Source organism: Panulirus ornatus, chromosome 37, assembly GCF_036320965.1.
Source record: "Panulirus ornatus isolate Po-2019 chromosome 37, ASM3632096v1, whole genome shotgun sequence".
Taxonomy (NCBI): Eukaryota; Metazoa; Arthropoda; class Malacostraca; order Decapoda; family Palinuridae; genus Panulirus; species Panulirus ornatus.
The window spans coordinates 4,157,960-4,181,427 of NC_092260.1; the positions used below are offsets into that span (position 1 = coordinate 4,157,960).

At 42.5% G+C, this 23,468-nt stretch overlaps 1 protein-coding gene across 33 annotated transcripts in view; it reads left to right on the forward strand.

The window, feature by feature from the left end:
• Ndae1 (Na[+]-driven anion exchanger 1) overlaps window positions 1-23,468 on the forward strand; it is a 680,061-nt gene that overhangs the window by 296,360 nt on the left and 360,233 nt on the right. For all 33 annotated transcript variants that reach the window (XM_071683718.1, XM_071683724.1, XM_071683696.1 and 30 more), the window contains 2 exons: window positions 11,304-11,456; window positions 20,227-20,376. In XM_071683718.1, the coding sequence (XP_071539819.1) occupies window positions 11,304-11,456; window positions 20,227-20,376 (303 nt within the window). The remainder of the gene's footprint in view (window positions 1-11,303; window positions 11,457-20,226; window positions 20,377-23,468) is intronic.

The following is a 23,468-nucleotide window of genomic DNA, read 5'->3' on the forward strand; positions in this document are numbered from 1 at the left end:
GAATGGAGAAAAACTGGAGGAAGTGAAGTGTTTTAGATATCTGGGAGTGGATTTGGCAGCGGATGGAACCATGGAAGTGGAGATGAATCATAGGGTAGGGGAGGGGGTGAAAGTTCTGGGAGCATTGAAAAATGTGTGGAAGTCGAGAAATTTATCTTGAAAAGCAAAAATGGGTATGTTTGAAAGAATAGTGGTTCCAACAATGTTATATGATTGCGAGGCATGGGCTGTAGATAGAATTGTGCGAAGGAGGGTGGATGTGCTGGAAATGAGATGTTTGAGGGCAGTATGTGGTGTGAGGTGGTTTGCGCGAGTAAGTAATGAAAGGGTAAGAGAGATTTTTTTTTTTTTTTTTTTTTTATACTTTGTCGCTGTCTCCCGCGTTTGCGAGGTAGCGCAAGGAAACAGACGAAAGAAATGCCCCCCCCCACCATACACATGTACATACACACGTCCACACACGCAAATATACATACCTACACAGCTTTCCATGGTTTACCCCAGACGCTTCACATGCCTTGATTCAATCCACTGACAGCACGTCAACCCCTGTATACCACATGACTCCAATTCACTCTATTCCTTGCCCTCCTTTCACCCTCCTGCATGTTCAGGCCCCGATCACACAAAATCTTTTTCACTCCATCTTTCCACCTCCAATTTGGTCTCCCTCTTCTCCTCGTTCCCTCCACCTCCGACACATATATCCTCTTGGTCAATCTCTCCTCACTCATTCTCTCCATGTGCCCAAACCATTTCAAAACACCCTCTTCTGCTCTCTCAACCACGCTCTTTTTATTTCCACACATCTCTCTTACCCTTACGTTACTTACTCGATCAAACCACCTCACACCACACATTGTCCTCAAACATCTCATTTCCAGCACATCCATCCTCCTGCGCACATCTCTATCCATAGCCCACGCCTCGCAACCATACAACATTGTTGGAACCACTATTCCCTCAAACATACCCATTTTTGCTTTCCGAGATAATGTTCTCGACTTCCACACATTTTTCAAGGCTCCCAAAATTTTCGCCCCCTCCCCCACCCTATGATCCACTTCCGCTTCCATGGTTCCATCCACTGACAGATCCACTCCCAGATATCTAAAACACTTCACTTCCTCCAGTTTTTCTCCATTCAAACTCACCTCCCAATTGACTTGACCCTCACCCCTACTGTACCTAATAACCTTGCTCTTATTCACATTTACTCTCAACTTTCTTCTTCCACACACTTTACCAAACTCAGTCACCAGCTTCTGCAGTTTCTCACATGAATCAGCCACCAGCGCTGTATCATCAGCGAACAACAACTGACTCACTTCCCAAGCTCTCTCATCCCCAACAGACTTCATACTTGCCCCTCTTTCCAGGACTCTTGCATTTACCTCCCTTACAACCCCATCCATAAACAAATTAAACAACCATGGAGACATCACACACCCCTGCCGCAAACCTACATTCACTGAGAACCAATCACTTTCCTCTCTTCCTACACGTACACATGCCTTACATCCTTGATAAAAACTTTTCACTGCTTCTAACAACTTGCCTCCAACACCATATATTCTTAATACCTTCCACAGAGCATCTCTATCAACTCTATCATATGCCTTCTCCAGATCCATAAATGCTACATACAAATCCATTTGCTTTTCTAAGTATTTCTCACATACATTCTTCAAAGCAAACACCTGATCCACACATCCTCTACCACTTCTGAAACCGCACTGCTCTTCCCCAATCTGATGCTCTGTACATGCCTTCACCCTCTCAATCAATACCCTCCCATATAATTTACCAGGAATACTCAACAAACTTATACCTCTGTAATTTGAGCACTCACTCTTATCCCCTTTGCCTTTGTACAATGGCACTATGCACGCATTCCGCCAATCCTCAGGCACCTCACCATGAGTCATACATACATTAAATAACCTTACCAACCAGTCAACAATACAGTCACCCCCTTTTTTAATAAATTCCACTGCAATACCATCCAAACCTGCTGCCTTGCCGGCTTTCATCTTCCGCAAAGCTTTTACTACCTCTTCTCTGTTTACCAAATCATTTTCCCTAACCCTCTCACTTTGCACACCACCTCGACCAAAACACCCTATATCTGCCACTCTGTCATCAGACACATTCAACAAACCTTCAAAATACTCATTCCATCTCCTCACATCACCAAATTGGAGGTGGAAAGGTAGAGTGAAAAAGATTTTGAGTGATCGGGGCCTGAACATGCAGGAGGGTGAAAGGCGTGCAAGGAATAGAGTGAATTGGAATGATGTGGTATACTGGGGTTGATGTGCTGTCAATGGATTGAGCCAGGGCATGTAAAGCGTCTGGGGTAAACCATGAAAAGTTCTGTGGGGTCTGGATGTAGAAAGGGAGCTGTGGTTTGAGTGCATTATTACATGACAGCTAGAGACAGAGTGTGAACGAATGTGGCCTTTGTTGTCTTTTTCTAGCGCTATCTCACACACGTGAGGGTGGAGGGGGTTGTTATTTCATGTGTGGCGGGGTGGCGATGGGAATGAATAAAGGCAGACAGTATGAATTATGTACATGTGTATATATGTATGTGTCTGTGTGTGTATACATATGTGTACTTTGAGATGTATTGGTATGTATATTTGACTTGCTAACGCGGGAGACAGCGACAAAGCAAAATAGATATAAATATATATCATTCCTATCATATGCCTTCTCCAGATTCATAAATACTACATACAAATCCACCTGTTTTTCTCATTATTTCTCATTTACATTCTTCAAAGCATACACCTGATCCACACATCCTCTCCCACTTGTGAAACCACACTGGTTTTCCTCAGCCTGATGCTCTGTACATGCATTTACCCTGTAAATCGATACCCTCCCTTATAATATCCCAGGAATACTCAATAAACTGATGCCTCTGTAATTTGAGCACTCACCTGTATCCCCTTTGCCTTTGTACAATGGTACTATGTTTGCATTCCGCCAACCTCAGGCACTTCACCATGATCCATACATACATTGAATATGCTTACCAACCAACAGTCGCCCCCTTTTTTAATAAATTCCACTGTATCATCCACACCCAACACCTTGCCAGTTTTCATCATCCACAAAGCTTTCATTACCATTGTGGAAGGTTTTAAGAGCATGTGGTGTGGGAGGTAAGTTGCTAGGAGCAGTGAAAAGTTTTTACCAAGGATGTAAGGCATGTATATGAGTATGAAGAGAAGAAAGTGATTGGTTCCCAGTAAATGTCAGTTTGCGGCAGGGGGGCATGATGTCTCCATGGTTGTTTAATTTCTTTATGGATTGGGTGGTTCTGGAGGTGAATGCAAGACTTTTGGAGAGAGGGGCAAATACGCAGTCTGTTGTGGGTGAGAGTACTTGGGAAGTGAGTCAGTTGTTCATTGATGATACAGGGCTGGTGGCTGATTTAGTTGAGAAACTGCAGAAGTGGGTGACTGAGTTTGGTAAAGTGTTTGAAGGAAGAAACTTGAGAGTGAATGTGAATAAGATCAAGGTTATTAGGTTCAGTACAGCTGCTTTTATTCACATTCACTCTCAACTTTCTCCTTTCGCATTCTCTTCAAAACTCAGTCTCCAGCTTCTGCAGTTTCTCAATCAAATCAGCCACAAGTGCTGTATTATCGGGAAGCAATGACTGACTCACTTCCCAATCTCTCTCTTCCCCCACAGACTAAGAACTCACCCCTCTTTCCAAGACTTTTGCATATACATCCGTCACCATCCTACCCATAAACAAATTAAACAACCTTGGTGACATCACGCACCCCTGCCACAGACCAACCTTCACTGGGATCCATTCACTTTTCTCTCTTCCTACTTGTACACACGCCTTACACCATTGATAAAATCTTCTCATTGCTTCTAGCAGCTTACCTCCCTCACCATATATTCTTAATACCTTTCACTAAGCATCTCTGTCAACCCTATCAATTGCCATTTCCAGATTTGTAAATGCCACATACAAATCCATCTGTTTTCCTAGATATTTCTTGCCTATATTCTTCAAAGCAAACACCTGATCCACTCATCCTCTACAACTTCTGAAACCACACTGCTCCTCCCCAATCTGATGCTTTTACATGCCTGTACCCCTCTTAGTCAATACTATCCCATATAACTTACCAGGTATATTCAACAAACTTATACCTCTGTAGTTTGAACACTCACCTTTATCCCTCTTGTCTTTATACAGTGGCAACTATACATGCATTTTGCCAATCCTCAGGTGCCTTACCTTGATCCATACATACACTGAATAACCTTACCAAGAAATCATCAACACAAGCACCCCCTTTCTTGATATATTCAACTGCGTTACTATCTATTCCAGATGGCTTGCCACATTTCATATCACACGAGGCTTTTACCACTTTTTCTCTCTTCACCAAACCACTCTCCATGACTTTCTCACTTTGCATACCACCCTAACCAAATCACCTTACATCTTCCACTCTTATCATCAAACACATCTAACAATCCTTCAGAAATACTCACTCCATCTCCTAATCACTTCATCACTACCTGTTATTATTCCCCCTTTTTCCCCCTTCGCCAATGTTCCTATTTATTCTCTTGCTTTATACACATTATTTACATCCTTCCAAAATATCTTTTTATTCTCCCTGACTTTAATTATTCTCCCTCACCCCAATTCTCACTTGTCCTCTTTTTCAACTCTTGCACCTTCCACTTGTCTTGTCACTTTTTCTTATACATCTCCCAATCATATGCACTCCTTTCCTCTAAGTAATGCCCAAACATCTCTCATTTCTATTTCACTAGCAGCTTCACTTCTTCATCCAACCACTCACTACCCTTTCTAACCTTCCCATCTCCTACCTTTTGCATGCCTCATGTATCTTGTACACATGCCATCACTGCCTCCCTAGATACATTCTATTCCTCACCCACTCTCCTTGCTTCACTTTCTCTCACCTTTTGCCGCTCTACACTCATTCTCTCCGGATATTTCTTCCTACAAGTCTCCTTTCTAAGCTCACTTACTCTCATCACTCCTCCCAACATAATTTCCTCTTTTTTGAAAACCTCTACAAATCTTCACCCTCACATCCACAAGATAGTGATCCGACATCCCACCAGCTGCCCCTCTCAGCACATTTACATCCAGAAGTCTCTTTTTTATACATTTATCAATTAATATGTAATCTAATAATGCCCATTGACCATATCTCCTATTCACATATATGTGTATATCTGTCTTTTTAAACCAGGTACTTCCAGTAACCAGTCTTTTTTCAGCACACAACCCACAAGCTCTTTACCATTTTCATTCACAACACTGAGTACCCCATGTACACCAATTATGCCCTCAACTGCCACTTTACTTTTATTATTATTATTATTATTTTGCTTTGTCGCTGTCTCCCGCATTAGCGAGGTAGCGCAAGGAAACAGACGAAAGAATGGCCCAACCCACCCACATACACATGTATATACATACACGTCCACACATGCAAATATACATACCTATACATCTCAATGTACACATATATATACACAGAGACATATACATATACACACATGTACATAATTCATACTGTCTGCCTTTATTTATTCCCATCGCCACCTCGCCACACATGGAATAACAACCCCCTCCCCCCTCATGTGTGCGGGGTAGCGCTAGGAAAGGACAACAAAGGCCCCATTCGTTCACACTCAGTCTCTAGCTGTCATGTAATAATGCACCAAAACCACAGCTCCCTTTCCACATCCAGGCCCCACAGAACCTTCCATGGTTTACCCCAGACGCTTCACATGCCCTGGTTCAATCCATTGACAGCACGTCCACCCTGGTATACCACATCGTTCCAATTCACTCTATTCCTTGCATGCCTTTCAGCCTCGTGCATGTTTAGGCCCGGATCACTCAAAATCTTTTTTCACTACATCTTTCCACCTCCAGTTTGGTCTCCCACTTCTCCTTGTTCCCTCCACCTCCGACACATATATCCTCTTGGTCAATCTTTCCTCACTCATTCTCTCCATGTGACCAAACCATTTCAAAACACCCTCTTCTGCTCTCTCAACCACACTCTTTTTATTTCCACACATCTCTCTTACCCTTACATTACTTACTCGATCAAACCACCTCACACCACATATTGTCCTCAAACATCTCATTTCCAGCACATCCACCCTCCTGCGCACAACCCTATCCATAACCCACGCCTCACAACTATACAACATTGTTGGAACCACTATTCCTTCAAACATACCCATTTTTGCTTTCGGAGATAATGTTCTCGACTTCCAAACATTCTTCAAGGCTCCCAGAATTTTCGCCCCCTCCCCCACCCTATGATTCACTTCTGCTTCCATGGTTCCATCCGCTGCCAAATCCACTCCCAGATATCTAAAACACTTCACTTCCTCCAGTTTTTCTCCATTCAAACTTGCCTCCCAATTGACTTGACCCTCAACCCTACTGTACCTGATAACCTTGCTCTTATTCACATTTACTCTTAACTTTCTTCTTTCACACACATTACCACACTCAGTCACCAGCTTCTGCAGTTTCTCACATGAATTAGCCACCAGCGCTGTATCATCAGCGAACAACAACTGACTCACTTCCCAAGCTCTCTCATCCACAACAGACTGCATACTTGCCCCTCTTTCCAAAACTCTTGCATTCACCTTCCTAACAACCCCATCCATAAACAAATTAACAACCATGGAAACATCACACACCCCTGCCGCAAACCTACATTCACTGAGAACCAATCACTTTCCTCTCTTCCTACACATACACATACCTTACATCCTCGATAAAAACTTTTCACTGCTTCTAACAACTTGCCTCCCACACCATATATTCTTAATACCTTCCACAGAGCATCTCTATCAACTCTATCATATGCCTTCTCCAGATCCATAAATGCTACATACAAATCCATTTGCTTTTTTAAGTATTTCTCACATACATTCTTCAAAGCAAACACCTGATCCACACATCCTCTACCACTTCTGAAACCACACTGCTCTTCCCCAATCTGATGCTCTGTACATGCCTTCACCCTCTCAATCAATACCCTCCCATATAATTTACCAGGAATACTCAACAAACTTATACCTCTGTAATTTGAGCACTCACTCTTATCCCCTTTGCCTTTGTACAATGGCACTATGCAAGCATTCCGCCAATCCTCAGGCACCTCACAATGAGTCATACATACATTAAATAACCTTACCAACCAGTCAACAATACAGTCACCCCCTTTTTTAATAAATTCCACTCCAATACCATCCAAACCTGCTGCCTTGCCGGCTTTCATCTTCCGCAAAGCTTTTACTACCTCTTCTCTGTTTACCAAATCATTTTCCCTAACCCTCTCACTTTGCACACCACCTCGACCCAAACACCCTATATCTGCCACTCTGTCATCAGACACATTCAACAAACCTTCAAAATACTCATTCCATCTCCTTCTCACATCACCACTACTTGTTATCACCTCCCCATTTACGCCCTTTACTGAAGTTCCCATTTGCTCCCTTGTCTTACGCACCCTATTTACCTCCTTCCAGAACATCTTTTTATTCTCCCTAAAATTTACTGATAGTCTCTCACCCCAACTCTCATTTGCCCTTTTTTTCACCTCTTGCACCTTTCTCTTGACCTCCTGTCTCTTTCTTTTATACTTCTCCCACTCAATTGCATTTTTTCCCTGCAAAAATCGTCCAAATGCCTCTCTCTTCTCTTTCACTAATACTCTTACTTCTTCATCCCACCACTCACTACCCTTTCTAAACAGCCCACCTCCGACTCTTCTCATGCCACAAGCATCTTTTGCACAATCCATCACTGATTCCCTAAATACATCCCATTCCTCCCCCACTCCCCTTACTTCCATTGTTCTCACCTTTTTCCATTCTGTACACAGTCTCTCCTGATACTTCTTCACACAGGTCTCCTTCCCAAGCTCACTTACTCTCACCACCTTCTTCACCCCAACATTCACTCTTCTTTTCTGAAAACCCATACTAATCTTCACCTTAGCCTCCACAAGATAATGATCAGACATCCCTCCAGTTGCACCTCTCAGCACATTGACATCCAAAAGTCCCTCTTTCGCACGCCTGTCCATTAACACGTAATCCAATAACGCTCTCTGGCCATCTCTCCTACTTACATAAGTATACTTATGTATATCTCGCTTTTTAAACCAGGTATTCCCAATCATCAGTCCTTTTTCAGCACATAAATCTACAAGCTCTTCACCATTTCCATTTACAACACTGAACACCCCATGCATACCAATTATTCCCTCAACTGCCACATTACTCACCTTTGCATTCAAATCACCCATCACTATAACCCGGTCTCGTGCATCAAAACCGCTAACACACTCATTTAGCTGCTCCCAAAACACTTGCCTCTCATGATCTTTCTTCTCATGCCCAGGTGCATATGCACCAATAATCACCCACCTCTCTCCATCAACTTTCAATTTTACCCATATTAATCAAGAATTTACTTTCTTACATTCTATGACATACTCCCACAACTCCTGTTTCAGGAGTATTGCTACTCCTTCCCTTGCTCTTGTCCTCTCACTAACCCCTGACTTCACTCCCCAGACATTTCCAAACCACTCTTCCCCTTTACCCTTGAGCTTCGTTTCACTCAGAGCCAAAACATCCAGGTTCCTTTCCTCAAACATACTACCTATCTCTCCTTTTTTCACATCTTGGTTACATCCACACACATTTAGGCACCCCACTCTGAGCCTTCGAGGAGGATGAGCACTCCCCGCGTGACTCCTTCTTCTGTTTCCCATTTTAGAAAGTTAATACAAGGAGGGGAGGATTTCCGGCCCCCCGCTCCCGTCCCCTCTAGTCGCTTTCTACGACACGCGAGGAATACGTGGGAAGTATTCTTTCACCCCTATCCCCAGGGATAGGGGTGAAATCCATGAATCATACATACATTAAATAACCTTACCAACCAGTCAACAATACAGTCACCCCCTTTTTTAGTAAATTCCACTGCAATACCATCCAAACCTGCTGCCTTGCCGGCTTTCATCTTCTGCAAAGCTTTTACTACCTCTTCTCTGTTTACCAAATCATTTTCCCTAACCCTCTCACTTTGCACTCCACCTCGACCAAAACACCCTATATCTACCAATGTATCATCAAACACATTCAATAAACCTTCAAAATACTCACTCCATCTTCTCACATCACCACTACTTGTTATTACCTCCCCATTAGCCCCCTTCACTGAAGTTCCCATTTGCTCCCTTGTCTTACACACTTTATTTACCTCCTTCCAAAACATCTTTTAATTCTCCCTAAAATTTAATGATACTCTCTCACCCCAACTCTCATTTGCCCTCTTTTTCACCTCTTGCACCTTTCTCTTGACCTCCTGCCTCTTTCTTTTATACATCTCCCACTCATTTGCATTTTTTCCCTGCAAAAATCGTCCAAATGCCTCTCTCTTCTCCTTCACAAATAATCTTACTTCTTCATCCCACCACTCACTACCCTTGTAATCAACCCACCTCCCACACTTCTCATGCCACAAGCATGTTTTGCACAAGCCATCAATGCATCCCATTCCACCCCCACTCTCCTTACCTCCTTTGTTCTGACCTTTTTCCATTCTGTACTCAGTCACTCCTGGTACTTCCTCACACAAGTCTCCTTCCCAAGCTCACTTACTCTCACCACCCTCTTCACCCCAACATTCTCTCTTCCTTTCTGAAAACCCCTACAAATCTTCACCTTCACCTCCACAAGATAATGATCACACATCCCTCCAGTTGCACCTCTCAGCACATTAACATCCAAAAGTCTCTCTTTCACACGCCTATCAATTAACACGTAATTCAATAATGCTCTCTGGCCATCTCTCCTATTTACATACATATACTTATGTATATCTCTCTTTTTAAACCAGGTATTCCCAATTACCGGTCCTTTTTCAGCACATAAATCTACAAGCTCTTCACCATTTCCATTTACAACACTGAACACCCCATGTATACTAATTATTCCCTCAGCTGCCACATTACTCACCTTTGCATTCAAATCACCCATCACTATAACCCGATCTTGTGCATCAAAACCACTAACACACTCATTCAGCTACTCCCAAAACACTTGCCTCTCATGATCTTTCTTCTCATGCCCAGTTGCATATGCACCAATAATCACCCATCTCTCTCCATCAATTTTCAGTTTTACCCATATCAATCTAGAATTTACTTTCTTACACTCTATCACATACTCCCACAACTCCTGTTTCAGGAGTAGTGCTACTCCTTCCCTTGCTCTTGTCCTCTCACTAACCCCTGACTTTACTCCCAAGACATTCCCAAACCACTCTTCCCCTTTACCCTTGAGCTTCATTTCACTTAGAGCCAAAACGTCCAGGTTCCTTTCCTCAAACATACTACCTATCTCTCCTTTTTTCTCATCTTGGTTACATCCACACGCATTTAGACCCCCCAATCTGAGCCTTCGAGGAGGATGAACACTCCCTGCGTGACTCCTTCTTGTTTCCCCTTTTAGAAAGTCAAAATACAAGGAAGGGAAGGTTTCTGGCCCCGCTCCTGTCCCCTTTAGTCGCCCTCTATGACACGTGAGGAATGCGTGGGAAGTATTCTTTCTCCCCTATCCACACATTACTTATCTTCATATTTATATCATCCATCATTAATTCCTGGTCTTGTACATCAAAACTGCTGACACACTCACTCAGCTCCTCCCAAAGCACTTGCCTCTAATGATCTTTCTTCTCATGGTCAGGTGCATTAGCTCCAATAATCACCCATCTATCACCATTCACATTGAGTTTTGCCCACATCAATCTAGAATTTACTTCCTTACACTCCATCTCACACTCCCACAACTCTGCTTCAGGAGTAGCACTACTCCTTCTTTAGCTCTTGTCCTCTCACCAACCCTTAACTTTACTACTAAGACATTCTCAAACCAATCCTCCCCTTTACCCTTGAGCTTTGTTTCACTCATGCCCAAAACATGTAGGTCTCTTTCCTCAAACATACTACCTATCTCTCCTTTCTTCTCATCTTGGTTACATCCACACTCATTCATACACTTCATCTAAGCCTCCAAAGAGGATGAGCACTCCCTTTAGTTACCTTTTTACTATATGGATGGAATATGGAGAGAGAATTCTTTTCCCCCACCTCATGGATAAATTATCTATAATATCTTTAAACATATTTATGTGTATGTACTTACTTATGATTTTTCCTTTTTCCCTATAGGCTGTTGAGAAAGTAGTGAAGATTGGTAAGAAGTATCCTATGGAGACACAGGTTGACCTTCCAAAATATTGTGAGTGTATGCCATTCAATGAAACAGAAGAAGTAATGAATTCAACTGATTGGAGGAACATCACTAAAGATGACTGTGAAATGGTAAGCATAGCAGGGAAGTTATGTATAAGAGTATTATATGGGTAATCACTGTTCTAACCAGATGCTTCCCTAAAGTTAACACATTCTTCTTATGTAAGGAAAACTTTTATCTGATTTTGAACAATTAGGATAATAGAAATGATTGTAATAGAATTAGTCTTTATTATAACTGTCAATTATTATGGTTCTACTACTACAGAGCGCAAAGAACATTGTCCACCTTATTATATTTTCAAAGGTGATGCATGGCTAAGGGTTATTGTGGGTACAAGCATATGATGCTCTCGAGGTGAAAGCATCGTACATCTGGTCACTGAGACTAATGTTTCTAACAATATGAGCACCAGCAACCTGCCTCATTGTGCCTCAGGTTATCTTTAGGGATGGATGTTATTTCAATACTCTTCCTGGCTGCCACTTCATTTTGCTCCTTAGCTCTGTATTTCTTCCACCTGTGCTTCAGGATGATTGGTTCTTACCTTTCTAAGGGAAAGTCCAAATACTCACCCTATTGGTGCATGAGATTTCTAGCCATAGTGGGTGCTCAGAATACATGATCAGGCAGCTGCTTCCTGCTGCACCTCATCAGTGCCTTGCCTCATTTAGGAGATTAAGGTCCTCTGGACCAAAACTGACAATACTCCAGCAACCTTCTCATGGCCAGATATCTGCAGATGACCAGTTATCACTACCATACAAGAGATGACAAAGTACTGAAATTTTAGGGAGGTAAACAAGATTTTTGCAGACATTATATTATTACCACTACTACTCTTACAACTAATAATAAGAATAATGATAGTAAGAATAATGATAGCAATAATAATGATAAGGGTAAAGGGGAAGAATGGTTTGAAAACATCTTGGGAGTAAAGTCAGTTCTTGTCCTCTCAACAAGAACTGAGGAAGGAGTAGCATTACTCCTGAAGCAGGAGTTGTTGGAGTCTGTGATAGAGTGTAAGGAAGTAAATTCTAGATTGATGAGGGTAAAACTGAAAGTGGATGGACAGAGATGGATGATTATTCATGCCTATGCACCTGGTCATGAGAAGAAAGACCATGAGAGACAAGTGTTTTGGGAGCAGCTGAGTGAGTGTGTCAGTAGCTTTGGTACATGATGTTATTAGTGATGGATGATTTAAATGCAAAGGTGAGCATTGTGACAATGGAGGGTATAATTGGTGTACATGGGGTGTTCAGTGTTGTGAAGGGAAATGGTGAAGAGCTTGTGGATTTGTATGCAGAAAAAAGACTGGTGATTGGGAATACCTGGTTTAAAAAGAGATATATACAGAAGTTTATGTATATTAGTAGGAGAGATGGTCAAAGGGCACTATTGGATTTCATGTTAATTGATAGGCATGTAATAGAGAGACTTCTGGATGTTTATGTACTGAGAGAGACAGATGGAGGGATGTCTGATCACTGTCTTGTGGAGGTGAAGGTGAAGATTTGTAGAGGTTTTCAGAAAGGAAGAGAGAATGTTGGGGAGAAGAGAATGGTGAGAATAAGTGAGCTTTGAAAGGAGACCTGTGTGAGGAAGTACCAGGAGAGATTGAGTGTAGAATGGCAAAAGTAGAGAGCAAATGACATGAGGGGAGTGGGGGAGGAATGGGATGTATTTAGGGAAGCAGTGATAGCATGTGCAAAAGATGCATGTGGCATGGGAAAGGTGGGAGGCAGGCAGATTAGAAAGGTTAGTGAGTGGTGGGATGAGGAAGTAGAGTTGTTAGTGAAAGAGAAAAGAGAGGCATTTGTATGATATTTACAAGGAAGGAGTGCAAATCACTGGAAGGTGTGTAAAAGAAAGTGGCAGGAGGTCAAGAGGAAGGTGCAAGGGTTGAAAAATGAGCAAGTGAGGGTTGGGGTGAGAGAGTATCATTGAATTTTAGGGAGAATAAAAATATGTTTTGGAAGGAGTTGAATAACATGCGAAAGACAAGAGAACAAATGGGAACATTGGTGAAGGGGACAAGGGGGAAGTGAGAAGGTTTGTTGAATGTGTTTGTTGATTGAGAGGCAGCTGTAGAGTGTTTTGGTCAGGTTGGTGTGCGAAGTGAGAGAGTCAGGGAGAATGGTTTGGTCAAGAGAGAGGAGTGAGTGAAAGCCTTGTGGAATGTGAAATCCAACAAGGTAGCAGGTTTGGATGGTATTGTAGTTGAATTTTTTAAGAAGTGGGGTGACTTTGTTGTTGATTGGTTGGTAAGGATATTTGGCGTATGTGTGGATCATGGTGAAGTGCCTGAGGATTGGGAAAATGCTTGCATAGTGCCATTGCACAGAGGCAAAGGGATGAAGGTGAGTGTTCAAATTACAGAGGCATAAGTTTGTTGAGTATCCCTGGAAAATTGTATGGGAGGTTTTGATTGAGAGGGTGAACACATGTACAGAGCATCAGATTGGGGAGGAGCAGTGTGGTTTCAGAAGTGCTAGAGGATGTGTGGATCAGGTGTTTGCTTGGAAGAATGTGTGTGAAAAATGTGTAGAAAAACAGATGGATTTGTATGTAGAATTTATTGATCTGAAGAAGGCATATGTTTGTTGATAGAGTTGCTTTTTGGGAGGTGTTAAGAGTGTATGATGTGGGAGGTAAGATGTTAGAAGTAGTGAAAAGTTTTTATTAGGGATGTAAGGCATGTGTACACGTAGGAAGAGAGGAGAGAGACTGGTTCCCAGTTAAGGTCGGTCTGTGGCAGGGCTGCATGATGTCTCCATGCTTGTTTAATTTTTTATGGATGTAGTGGTTAGGGAGGTAAATGCAAGAGTTTTGGAGAGAGGGGCAAGTATGCAGTCTGTTGGGGATGAAAGTGGCTGCTCACTGATGATACAGCACTGGTGGGGATTCAAGTGAGAAATTGCAGAAGTTGGTGACTGGGTTTGGAAAAGTGTGTGAGAGGAGAAAGTTGAGAGTAAATGTGAATAAGAGCAAGATTATTAGGTTCAGCAGAGTTGAGGGGCAAAGTAGTTGGGATTTAAGTGTGAATGGAGAAAAATTGGAGGAAGTGAAATGTTTTTGATATCTGGGAGTGGACTTAGCAGCAAGTGGAACTATGTAAATGGAAGTGAGTCATAGGGTGGGGAAGGGGGTGAAGGTTCTGGGAGCAATGAGGAATATGTGGAAAGAGAGAACATTTTCATAGAGCAAAAATGGGTATGTTTGAAGGAATATTAGTTCCAGCAATATTATATGGTTGCAAGGCATGGGCTATAGATAGGGTTGTATGGAGGAGGGTGGATGTGTTGGATATGAAATGTTGAAGGACAGTGTGTGGTGTGAGGTGGTTTGATCGGGTAAATAATGAAAGGGAAAGAGTGATGTGTGGTAATGAAAATAGTGTGATTGAGAGAGCAGAAGAGGGTATGTTGAAACCTTTGGAGCTACCTCCCTCACCACCCCATCCATAAACAAATAAAACAGCCATATTGACAACAATCACCCATGCTGCAGACTAACCTTTACTTGGAACCACTCAATCTCCTCTCTACTGACATGCACACATGCCCACTCTTGAAAAAACTTTTCACTTACTTCTAGTAGTTTTTCTCCTCCACCACATGTTTGTAAGACCTTTCATGAGGCATCTCTGTCAAACTTATCGTATGCTTTCTTCAAATCCATAGATGTTACATACAAATCCTTGTGTTTCTTCAAGTATTTCTCACACACATTCTTCAAAGCAAACATCTGATCGACACTTATTCTACCATTCCTCAAGCCACATTGTTCCTCTATAGTCTTATGCTTTGTACATTCCTTTACCCTATCAGTCACCATTCTCCCATACAACTTACCAGGTACACTCAACAAACTTATACCTCTGTAGTTCACACTCACTCCTGTGCCCATTGTCTTTATACCATGGCACTATATATGCATTCTGCCAGCTCTCAGACACCAAACTATGATTCATACACTGATTTCTAAAAATACTGAACTGCAGTACCATCCATTCCAACCACCTTGCCATTTTTCATCTAATGCAAGGCTTTCACCTGCTTGTCTTTCTAAACCAAGCCACTTTTCATGACTTTCTCCCTTTTCATACTGTCTTTCAAAATACTCCATCTCCTCTTCATCTCATCACTACCTGCTACCACTTTCCCATTTTCCTCTTTCATTGAAGTTCCCATTTCTCTCTTGTTTTTCTCAATGTCAATCTCCTTCCAAAATGTCATATTTCCCCTGAAGTTTACAGATACTGCCTCACCCAATCTCTCCTTTGCCCTCTTTTTCACCCCCTACAACTCCCTCATGAACTCCTGCTGCATTCTTTTGTATATCTCTCAATTATTTGCCCTCCTTCCAAGTAAGTACCACCCCTACACATCACTTTTCCTTTTCATTAGCAACTTTACTTTGTCATTGCACCGTCATTGCACCGCTCGCTACCCTTTCTCACCTGCCCACCCCCACCTTCCACACACCACACACATCTGCACATGGCAGCATTGATTCCCTAAATACCTACCATTCTTCACCCACTTCTCAACATCATTACCTTTCACCTTTTGCCATTCCATACTCAATTTCTCATGGTGTTTCTTCATGCAAGTCTCTTTTCCAAACACACTTATTTTCACAACACTCTTCTCACCCATATTGTTTCCTCTTTACTGTAAACCTCTACATATATCACCCTTGCCTTTACCAGGTTGTGCTCAGTCATCCCACCAGTCATCCATGTGCTCTCAGCACGTCCACATCTAAGAGTTTTTGTGTCCACCTGTCAAGTAATGTGTAATCCATTCATGCGTGCTTGCCATCTTTCCTACTCAACCATGCATACTTGTGTATGCCCTTTTTAAGCCAGGTATTACCACTCACCAGTCCCTTTTCAGCACACAACTCCACAACCTGTTCACCATGTCCATTCACAATAGTAAATATCCCTTGCCCTCCAAGTATACCTTCAACTGCCGTATTACACACTTTTGCATTTCGCATCCCTAATATCCAGTCTCATAGCAAAACTGCTGACACACTTATTTAGCTGCTCCCAAAACATTTGCCTCTCTTTATCTTTCTTCTCACAGCCAGGTGTAGAGGCAATGATAATCAACCATCTCTCACAATCCACTTTCATTTATACCCACATTGGTCTGAAGATCACTTCCTCACACTCTTTCACACACTTGCTTAACTCGTACTTCAGCAGTAGTGCTACCACTTCCATAGCTTGTGTCCTTTACTGCTAAGACATTCCCAAACCATTCATCCCCTTTACCCTGGAGCTTTGTTTCACTCAGAGCTGGAACACCCAGGTTCCTTTCCTCATACATACTGCCTCTTTTTCCTTTCCTCTCATCTAGGTTACAACCTGCTAATTTAGGCACCCCAGCCTCACATCCTGCTTGGCTCCTTCTTCTGTTCCATCTTTTAGAAATTCAAGTAAAAGAAGGGCGAGAGTTTCTAGCCACCTCCTTCCACCACTTTAGTCCCCTTCTGTGACACACAGGGAATACAAAGATAGAACTATTTCTCCTGCAACCCCAGGGGTAGCATGTGTTACCTTGTGTCTTGATATATTTTTTTTCATTGTATATAATCGATGTTTCTCGCATTAGTGAGGTAGCACCAGGAAACAGATGAAAAATGGCCCATCCACTCACATACACATTTATTTGAATTTATTTATTATACTTATTCACTGTTACCTGTGTTTGCGAGGTAGTGCAAGGAAACAGATGAAAGAATGGCCCAGCCCACTCACATACACATGTATATACATAAACGGACACACATGCACATATACATACCTATACATTTCAACGTATACATACATATACATACACAGACATATTCATATATACACATGTACACACTCATACTTGCTACTCCCATCCATTCCTGTCACCACTCTGCCACACAAGAAACAGCACCCCCCCCCCCCCCTCCCTCTGCACACATGTGAGGTAGTGCCAGGAAAAGACAACAGAGGCCACATTCGTTCACACTCAGTCTCTAGCTGTCATATGTAATGCACCGAAACCACAGCTCCCTTTCCACATCCAGGCCCTACAAAACTTTCCATTGTTTACCCCAGATGCTTCACAGGTCCTGGTTCAATCCACTGACAGCACGTCGAACCCGGTATACCACATCGTTCCAGTTCACTCTATTCCTTGCACACCTTTCACCCTCCTGTATGTTCAGGCCCTGATCACTCACAATCTTTTTCACTCCATCCTTCCACCTCTAATTTGGTTTCCCACTTCTCATTCCCTCCACCTCTGACACATATATCCTCTTTGTCATTCTTTCCTCACTCATTTTCTCCATGTGGCCAAACTACTTCAATACACCCTCTTCTGCTCTCTCAACCACTTTTTTTTTATTGTCACACATCTCTCTTACCCTTTCATTACTTAATCAAACCACCTCACACCACACATTGTCCTCAGACAACTCATTTCCAACACATCCACCCTCCTCCGCGCAACCCTATCTATAGCCCATGCCTCGCAACCATATAACATTGTTGGAACCACTTTTCCCTCAAACATACCCATTTTTGCTCTCCAAGATAACGTTCTCGCCTTCCACACATTCTTCAACACTCCCAGTACCTTTGCCCCCTCCCCCACCCTGTGACTTACTTCCACTTTCATGATTCCATCCTCTGCTAAATCCTCTCCTAGATATTTAAAACACTTCACTTCCTCCAGTTTTTCTCCATTCAAACTTACCTCCCAATTAACTTGTCCCTCAACCCTACTGAACCTAATAACCTTGCTCTTATTCACATTTACTCTCAGCTTTCTCTTTCACACACTTTACCAAACTCAGTCACCAGCTTCAGCAGTTTCTCACCTGAATCACCCACCAGTGCTATATCATCAGCAAACAACAAATGACTCACTTCCCAAGCCCTCTCATCCACAACAGACTGTTATTTGCCCCTCTCTCCAAAACTCTTGCATTCACCTCCCTAACAACCCCATCCATAAACAAATTAAGCAACCACATACACACATATATATATATATATATATATATATATATTTTTTTTTTTTTTTTTTTTTTTTATACTTTGTCGCTGTCTCCCGCGTTTGCGAGGTAGCGCAAGGAAACAGACAAAAGAAATGGCCCAACCCCCCCCATACACATGCATATACATACGTCCACACACGCAAATATACATACCTACACAGCTTTCCATGGTTTACCCCAGACGCTTCACATGCCTTGATTCAATCCACTGACAGCACGTCAACCCCGGTATACCACATCGCTCCAATTCACTCTATTCCTTGCCCGCCTTTCACCCTCCTGCATGTTCAGGCCCCGATCACACAAAATCTTTTTCACTCCATCTTTCCACCTCCAATTTGGTCTCCCTCTTCTCCTTGTTCCCTCCACCTCCGACACATATATCCTCTTGGTCAATCTTTCCTCACTCATCCTCTCCATATGCCCAAACCACTTCAAAACACCCTCTTCTGCTCTCTCAACCACGCTCTTTTTATTTCCACACATCTCTCTTACCCTTACGTTACTCACTCGATCAAACCACCTCACACCACACATTGTCCTCAAACATCTCATTTCCAGCACATCCATCCTCCTGCGCACAACTCTATCCATAGCCCACGCCTCGCAACCATACAACATTGTTGGAACCACTATTCCTTCAAACATACCCATTTTTGCTTTCCGAGATAATGTTCTCGACTTCCACACATTCTTCAAGGCCCCCAGAATTTTTGCCCCCTCCCCCACCCTATGATCCACTTCCGCTTCCATGGTTCCATCCGCTGCCAGATCCACTCCCAGATATCTAAAACACTTCACTTCCTCCAGTTTTTCTCCATTCAAACTCACCTCCCAATTGACTTAATATACATAAATGACCGTACAGGCACATATACATACATATACATACACCTACACAGACATATACATATGTACACATGTACATATTCATACTTGCTTGCTTTCATCCACTCATGGTGCTACCCCACCCCACAGGAAACAGCATCGCTACCCCCTGCTTCAGCAAGGTAGCTCCAGGAAAACAGAAAAAAAGGCCACACTCATTCACACTCAGTCTCTAGCTGTCATATGTAATGCACCGAAACCACAGCTCCCTATCCACATCCAGGCCCCATGGTTTACCCAAGATGCTTCACATGCCCTGGTTCAGTCCATTAACAGCACATTGAGCCCAGTATACCACATTGATCCAATTCACTCTATTCCTTGCACACCTCTCACCCTCCTGTATAGTGTTAATGGGATGGCTTTGATTAGGGCTTCGGCTGCCTTGCCCTCTCAGCTAAAAAGGAATAATTCAAGTCATGGGTAAACCAGTATCCTTGATATAGTCCTTTTTTTTTTTTGTAATGCATTCATACAACAATTTTAACTGACGGTGTGCCATACATGTTGAGAACTTTCTGTCTCAGAAAGGGAGACTTTCCCCTTTTTCTTTTTTAGTGTTTTACCCTGTGCGTATTCCTTTCTGTTTAGCTTCTTCAGTTTAGGTGCATGCTTATGAGGCAGGCCACATACACTTTTACACATTTATCATTTTAAATGCTCGCTGTTGACCACTGCTTTCCTAATGTCAAGGTCAAGTCAGTATGTAATAATTTGCTCTAAGTGCCTCTTGCAGTGCCATTAGGCCTTTGATGCTATGCCTGGGAACTTTTGGTAACTAAAATGTAAGATTCTGCATGTGCTCCTGAACGTTTCTATCATTGCAGTTGTGGACAGATGCATAAATGGGAATCCAGAAAGTGGTTTAATTATATCAATTATTCATTACAGGTGTATAATGGTACAATGGTAGGGTATGGACATGAATGTTACCACTATTACCCAGACGTGTTCCAGCTTAGTCTCATCCTCTTCCTTGGAACTTTTGTGATTTCGATATACTTAAAAGACTTCAAATCTGCTACCTTCTTCCCTGCAAAGGTAAGAATACCAAGATTTTTTTTGTTTGTGATAGCCTAAAAAGATATTTTTTTTATTGAAGCTGTAATTTAATGTCACGTCTTAACATACTTTAATGTAAGGGCGAGGGCTAAGGAAGAGGTAGCCCTTCTGCTAAAGGAGAAATTGTGGGAAAAAGTGTAAGAAAGGGAGCTCTAGATTGATATGAGTAAAAATGAAAGTGGATTATGAGATGTGGATGATTATATTTCAGTACTTAGGCACCTGACCAGGGGAAATATGACAAAGATAGATGAGTGTTTTAGGAGGTGATGAATGAGTATGTCTGCAGCTATGATGCAAGACATTAGGTATGAGTGAGAGGTGATTTAAATGTGAAAATGAATAATGTGGCAGATTAGGGTATAATAGGGAAGATTGGGATATTCAGTAAAGTGAATAGAATTGGTGAATAGCTTGTAGAGTTTTGTGCTAAAAAAGGATTAGTGAAGATTTGTAGAGGCTTTTAGAAAAGAGAAAATTATGTGGGTGAGTAAGAAGTGTTGAAAGTAATCTATATTGAGAAAGAGGCTTGTGTGAAGAGGTACCAGGAGATTGAGTATATAATGGTGGAAGGTGAGAATAAACAAAGCTAGGGGAGTAGGTAAGGAATGGGAGTCATTTAGGCAAGCAGTTCTGCCATGTGTGAGAGAAGTGAGTGTGTGGTATGCAGGAAGTGGGCAGGTGAGAAAGGGTAGTGAGTGGTAGGATGACAGAGTTAAGCTCTTAGTGAAAGGGAAAAGATAGTTGTATGGATGTTACTTACAAGGAAGGAGCACGAGTGATTGGAAGATGTCCAAGAGGAGGTCACATGAGTTCAAGAGGAAGGTGTGTAAGCTGAAAAGGATGGAAAATGAGAATTGGAATGAGAGAAGTGAGTGTGTGGTATGCAGGAAGTGGGCAGGTGAGAAAGGGTAGTGAGTGGTAGGATGACAGAGTTAAGCTCTTAGTGAAAGGGAAAAGAGAGGTGTATGGATGTTACTTACAAGGAAGGAGCACGTGTGATTGGAAGATGTCCAAGAGGAGGTCACAGGAGTTCAAGAGGAAGGTGTGTAAGCTGAAAAGGATGGAAAATGAGAATTGGAATGAGTGAAGTGAGTGTGTGGTATGCAGGAAGTGGGCAGGTGAGAAAGGGTAGTGAGTGGTAGGATGACAGAGTTAAGCTCTTAGTGAAAGGGAAAAGATAGTTGTATGGATGTTACTTACAAGGAAGGAGCACGTGTGATTGGAAGATGTCCAAGAGGAGGTCACAGGAGTTCAAGAGGAAGGTGTGTAAGCTGAAAAGGATGGAAAATGAGAATTGGAATGAGAGAAGTGAGTGTGTGGTATGCAGGAAGTGGGCAGGTGAGAAAGGGTAGTGAGTGGTAGGATGACAGAGTTAAGCTCTTAGTGAAAGGGAAAAGATAGTTGTATGGATGTTACTTACAAGGAAGGAGCACGTGTGATTGGAAGATGTCCAAGAGGAGGTCACAGGAGTTCAAGAGGAAGGTGTGTAAGCTGAAAAGGATGGAAAATGAGAATTGGAATGAGAGAAGTGAGTGTGTGGTATGCAGGAAGTGGGCAGGTGAGAAAGGGTAGTGAGTGGTAGGATGACAGAGTTAAGCTCTTAGTGAAAGGGAAAAGATAGTTGTATGGATGTTACTTACAAGGAAGGAGCACGTGTGATTGGAAGATGTCCAAGAGGAGGTCACAGGAGTTCAAGAGGAAGGTGTGTAAGCTGAAAAGGATGGAAAATGAGAATTGGAATGAGAGAAGTGAGTGTGTGGTATGCAGGAAGTGGGCAGGTGAGAAAGGGTAGTGAGTGGTAGGATGACAGAGTTAAGCTCTTAGTGAAAGGGAAAAGATAGTTGTATGGATGTTACTTACAAGGAAGGAGCACGTGTGATTGGAAGATGTCCAAGAGGAGGTCACAGGAGTTCAAGAGGAAGGTGTGTAAGCTGAAAAGGATGGAAAATGAGAATTGGAATGAGAGAAGTGAGTGTGTGGTATGCAGGAAGTGGGCAGGTGAGAAAGGGTAGTGAGTGGTAGGATGACAGAGTTAAGCTCTTAGTGAAAGGGAAAAGATAGTTGTATGGATGTTACTTACAAGGAAGGAGCACGTGTGATTGGAAGATGTCCAAGAGGAGGTCACAGGAGTTCAAGAGGAAGGTGTGTAAGCTGAAAAGGATGGAAAATGAGAATTGGAATGAGAGAAGTGAGTGTGTGGTATGCAGGAAGTGGGCAGGTGAGAAAGGGTAGTGAGTGGTAGGATGACAGAGTTAAGCTCTTAGTGAAAGGGAAAAGATAGTTGTATGGATGTTACTTACAAGGAAGGAGCACGTGTGATTGGAAGATGTCCAAGAGGAGGTCACAGGAGTTCAAGAGGAAGGTGTGTAAGCTGAAAAGGATGGAAAATGAGAATTGGAATGAGAGAAGTGAGTGTGTGGTATGCAGGAAGTGGGCAGGTGAGAAAGGGTAGTGAGTGGTAGGATGACAGAGTTAAGCTCTTAGTGAAAGGGAAAAGATAGTTGTATGGATGTTACTTACAAGGAAGGAGCACGTGTGATTGGAAGATGTCCAAGAGGAGGTCACAGGAGTTCAAGAGGAAGGTGTGTAAGCTGAAAAGGATGGAAAATGAGAATTGGAATGAGAGAAGTGAGTGTGTGGTATGCAGGAAGTGGGCAGGTGAGAAAGGGTAGTGAGTGGTAGGATGACAGAGTTAAGCTCTTAGTGAAAGGGAAAAGATAGTTGTATGGATGTTACTTACAAGGAAGGAGCACGTGTGATTGGAAGATGTCCAAGAGGAGGTCACAGGAGTTCAAGAGGAAGGTGTGTAAGCTGAAAAGGATGGAAAATGAGAATTGGAATGAGAGAAGTGAGTGTGTGGTATGCAGGAAGTGGGCAGGTGAGAAAGGGTAGTGAGTGGTAGGATGACAGAGTTAAGCTCTTAGTGAAAGGGAAAAGATAGTTGTATGGATGTTACTTACAAGGAAGGAGCACGTGTGATTGGAAGATGTCCAAGAGGAGGTCACAGGAGTTCAAGAGGAAGGTGTGTAAGCTGAAAAGGATGGAAAATGAGAATTGGAATGAGAGAA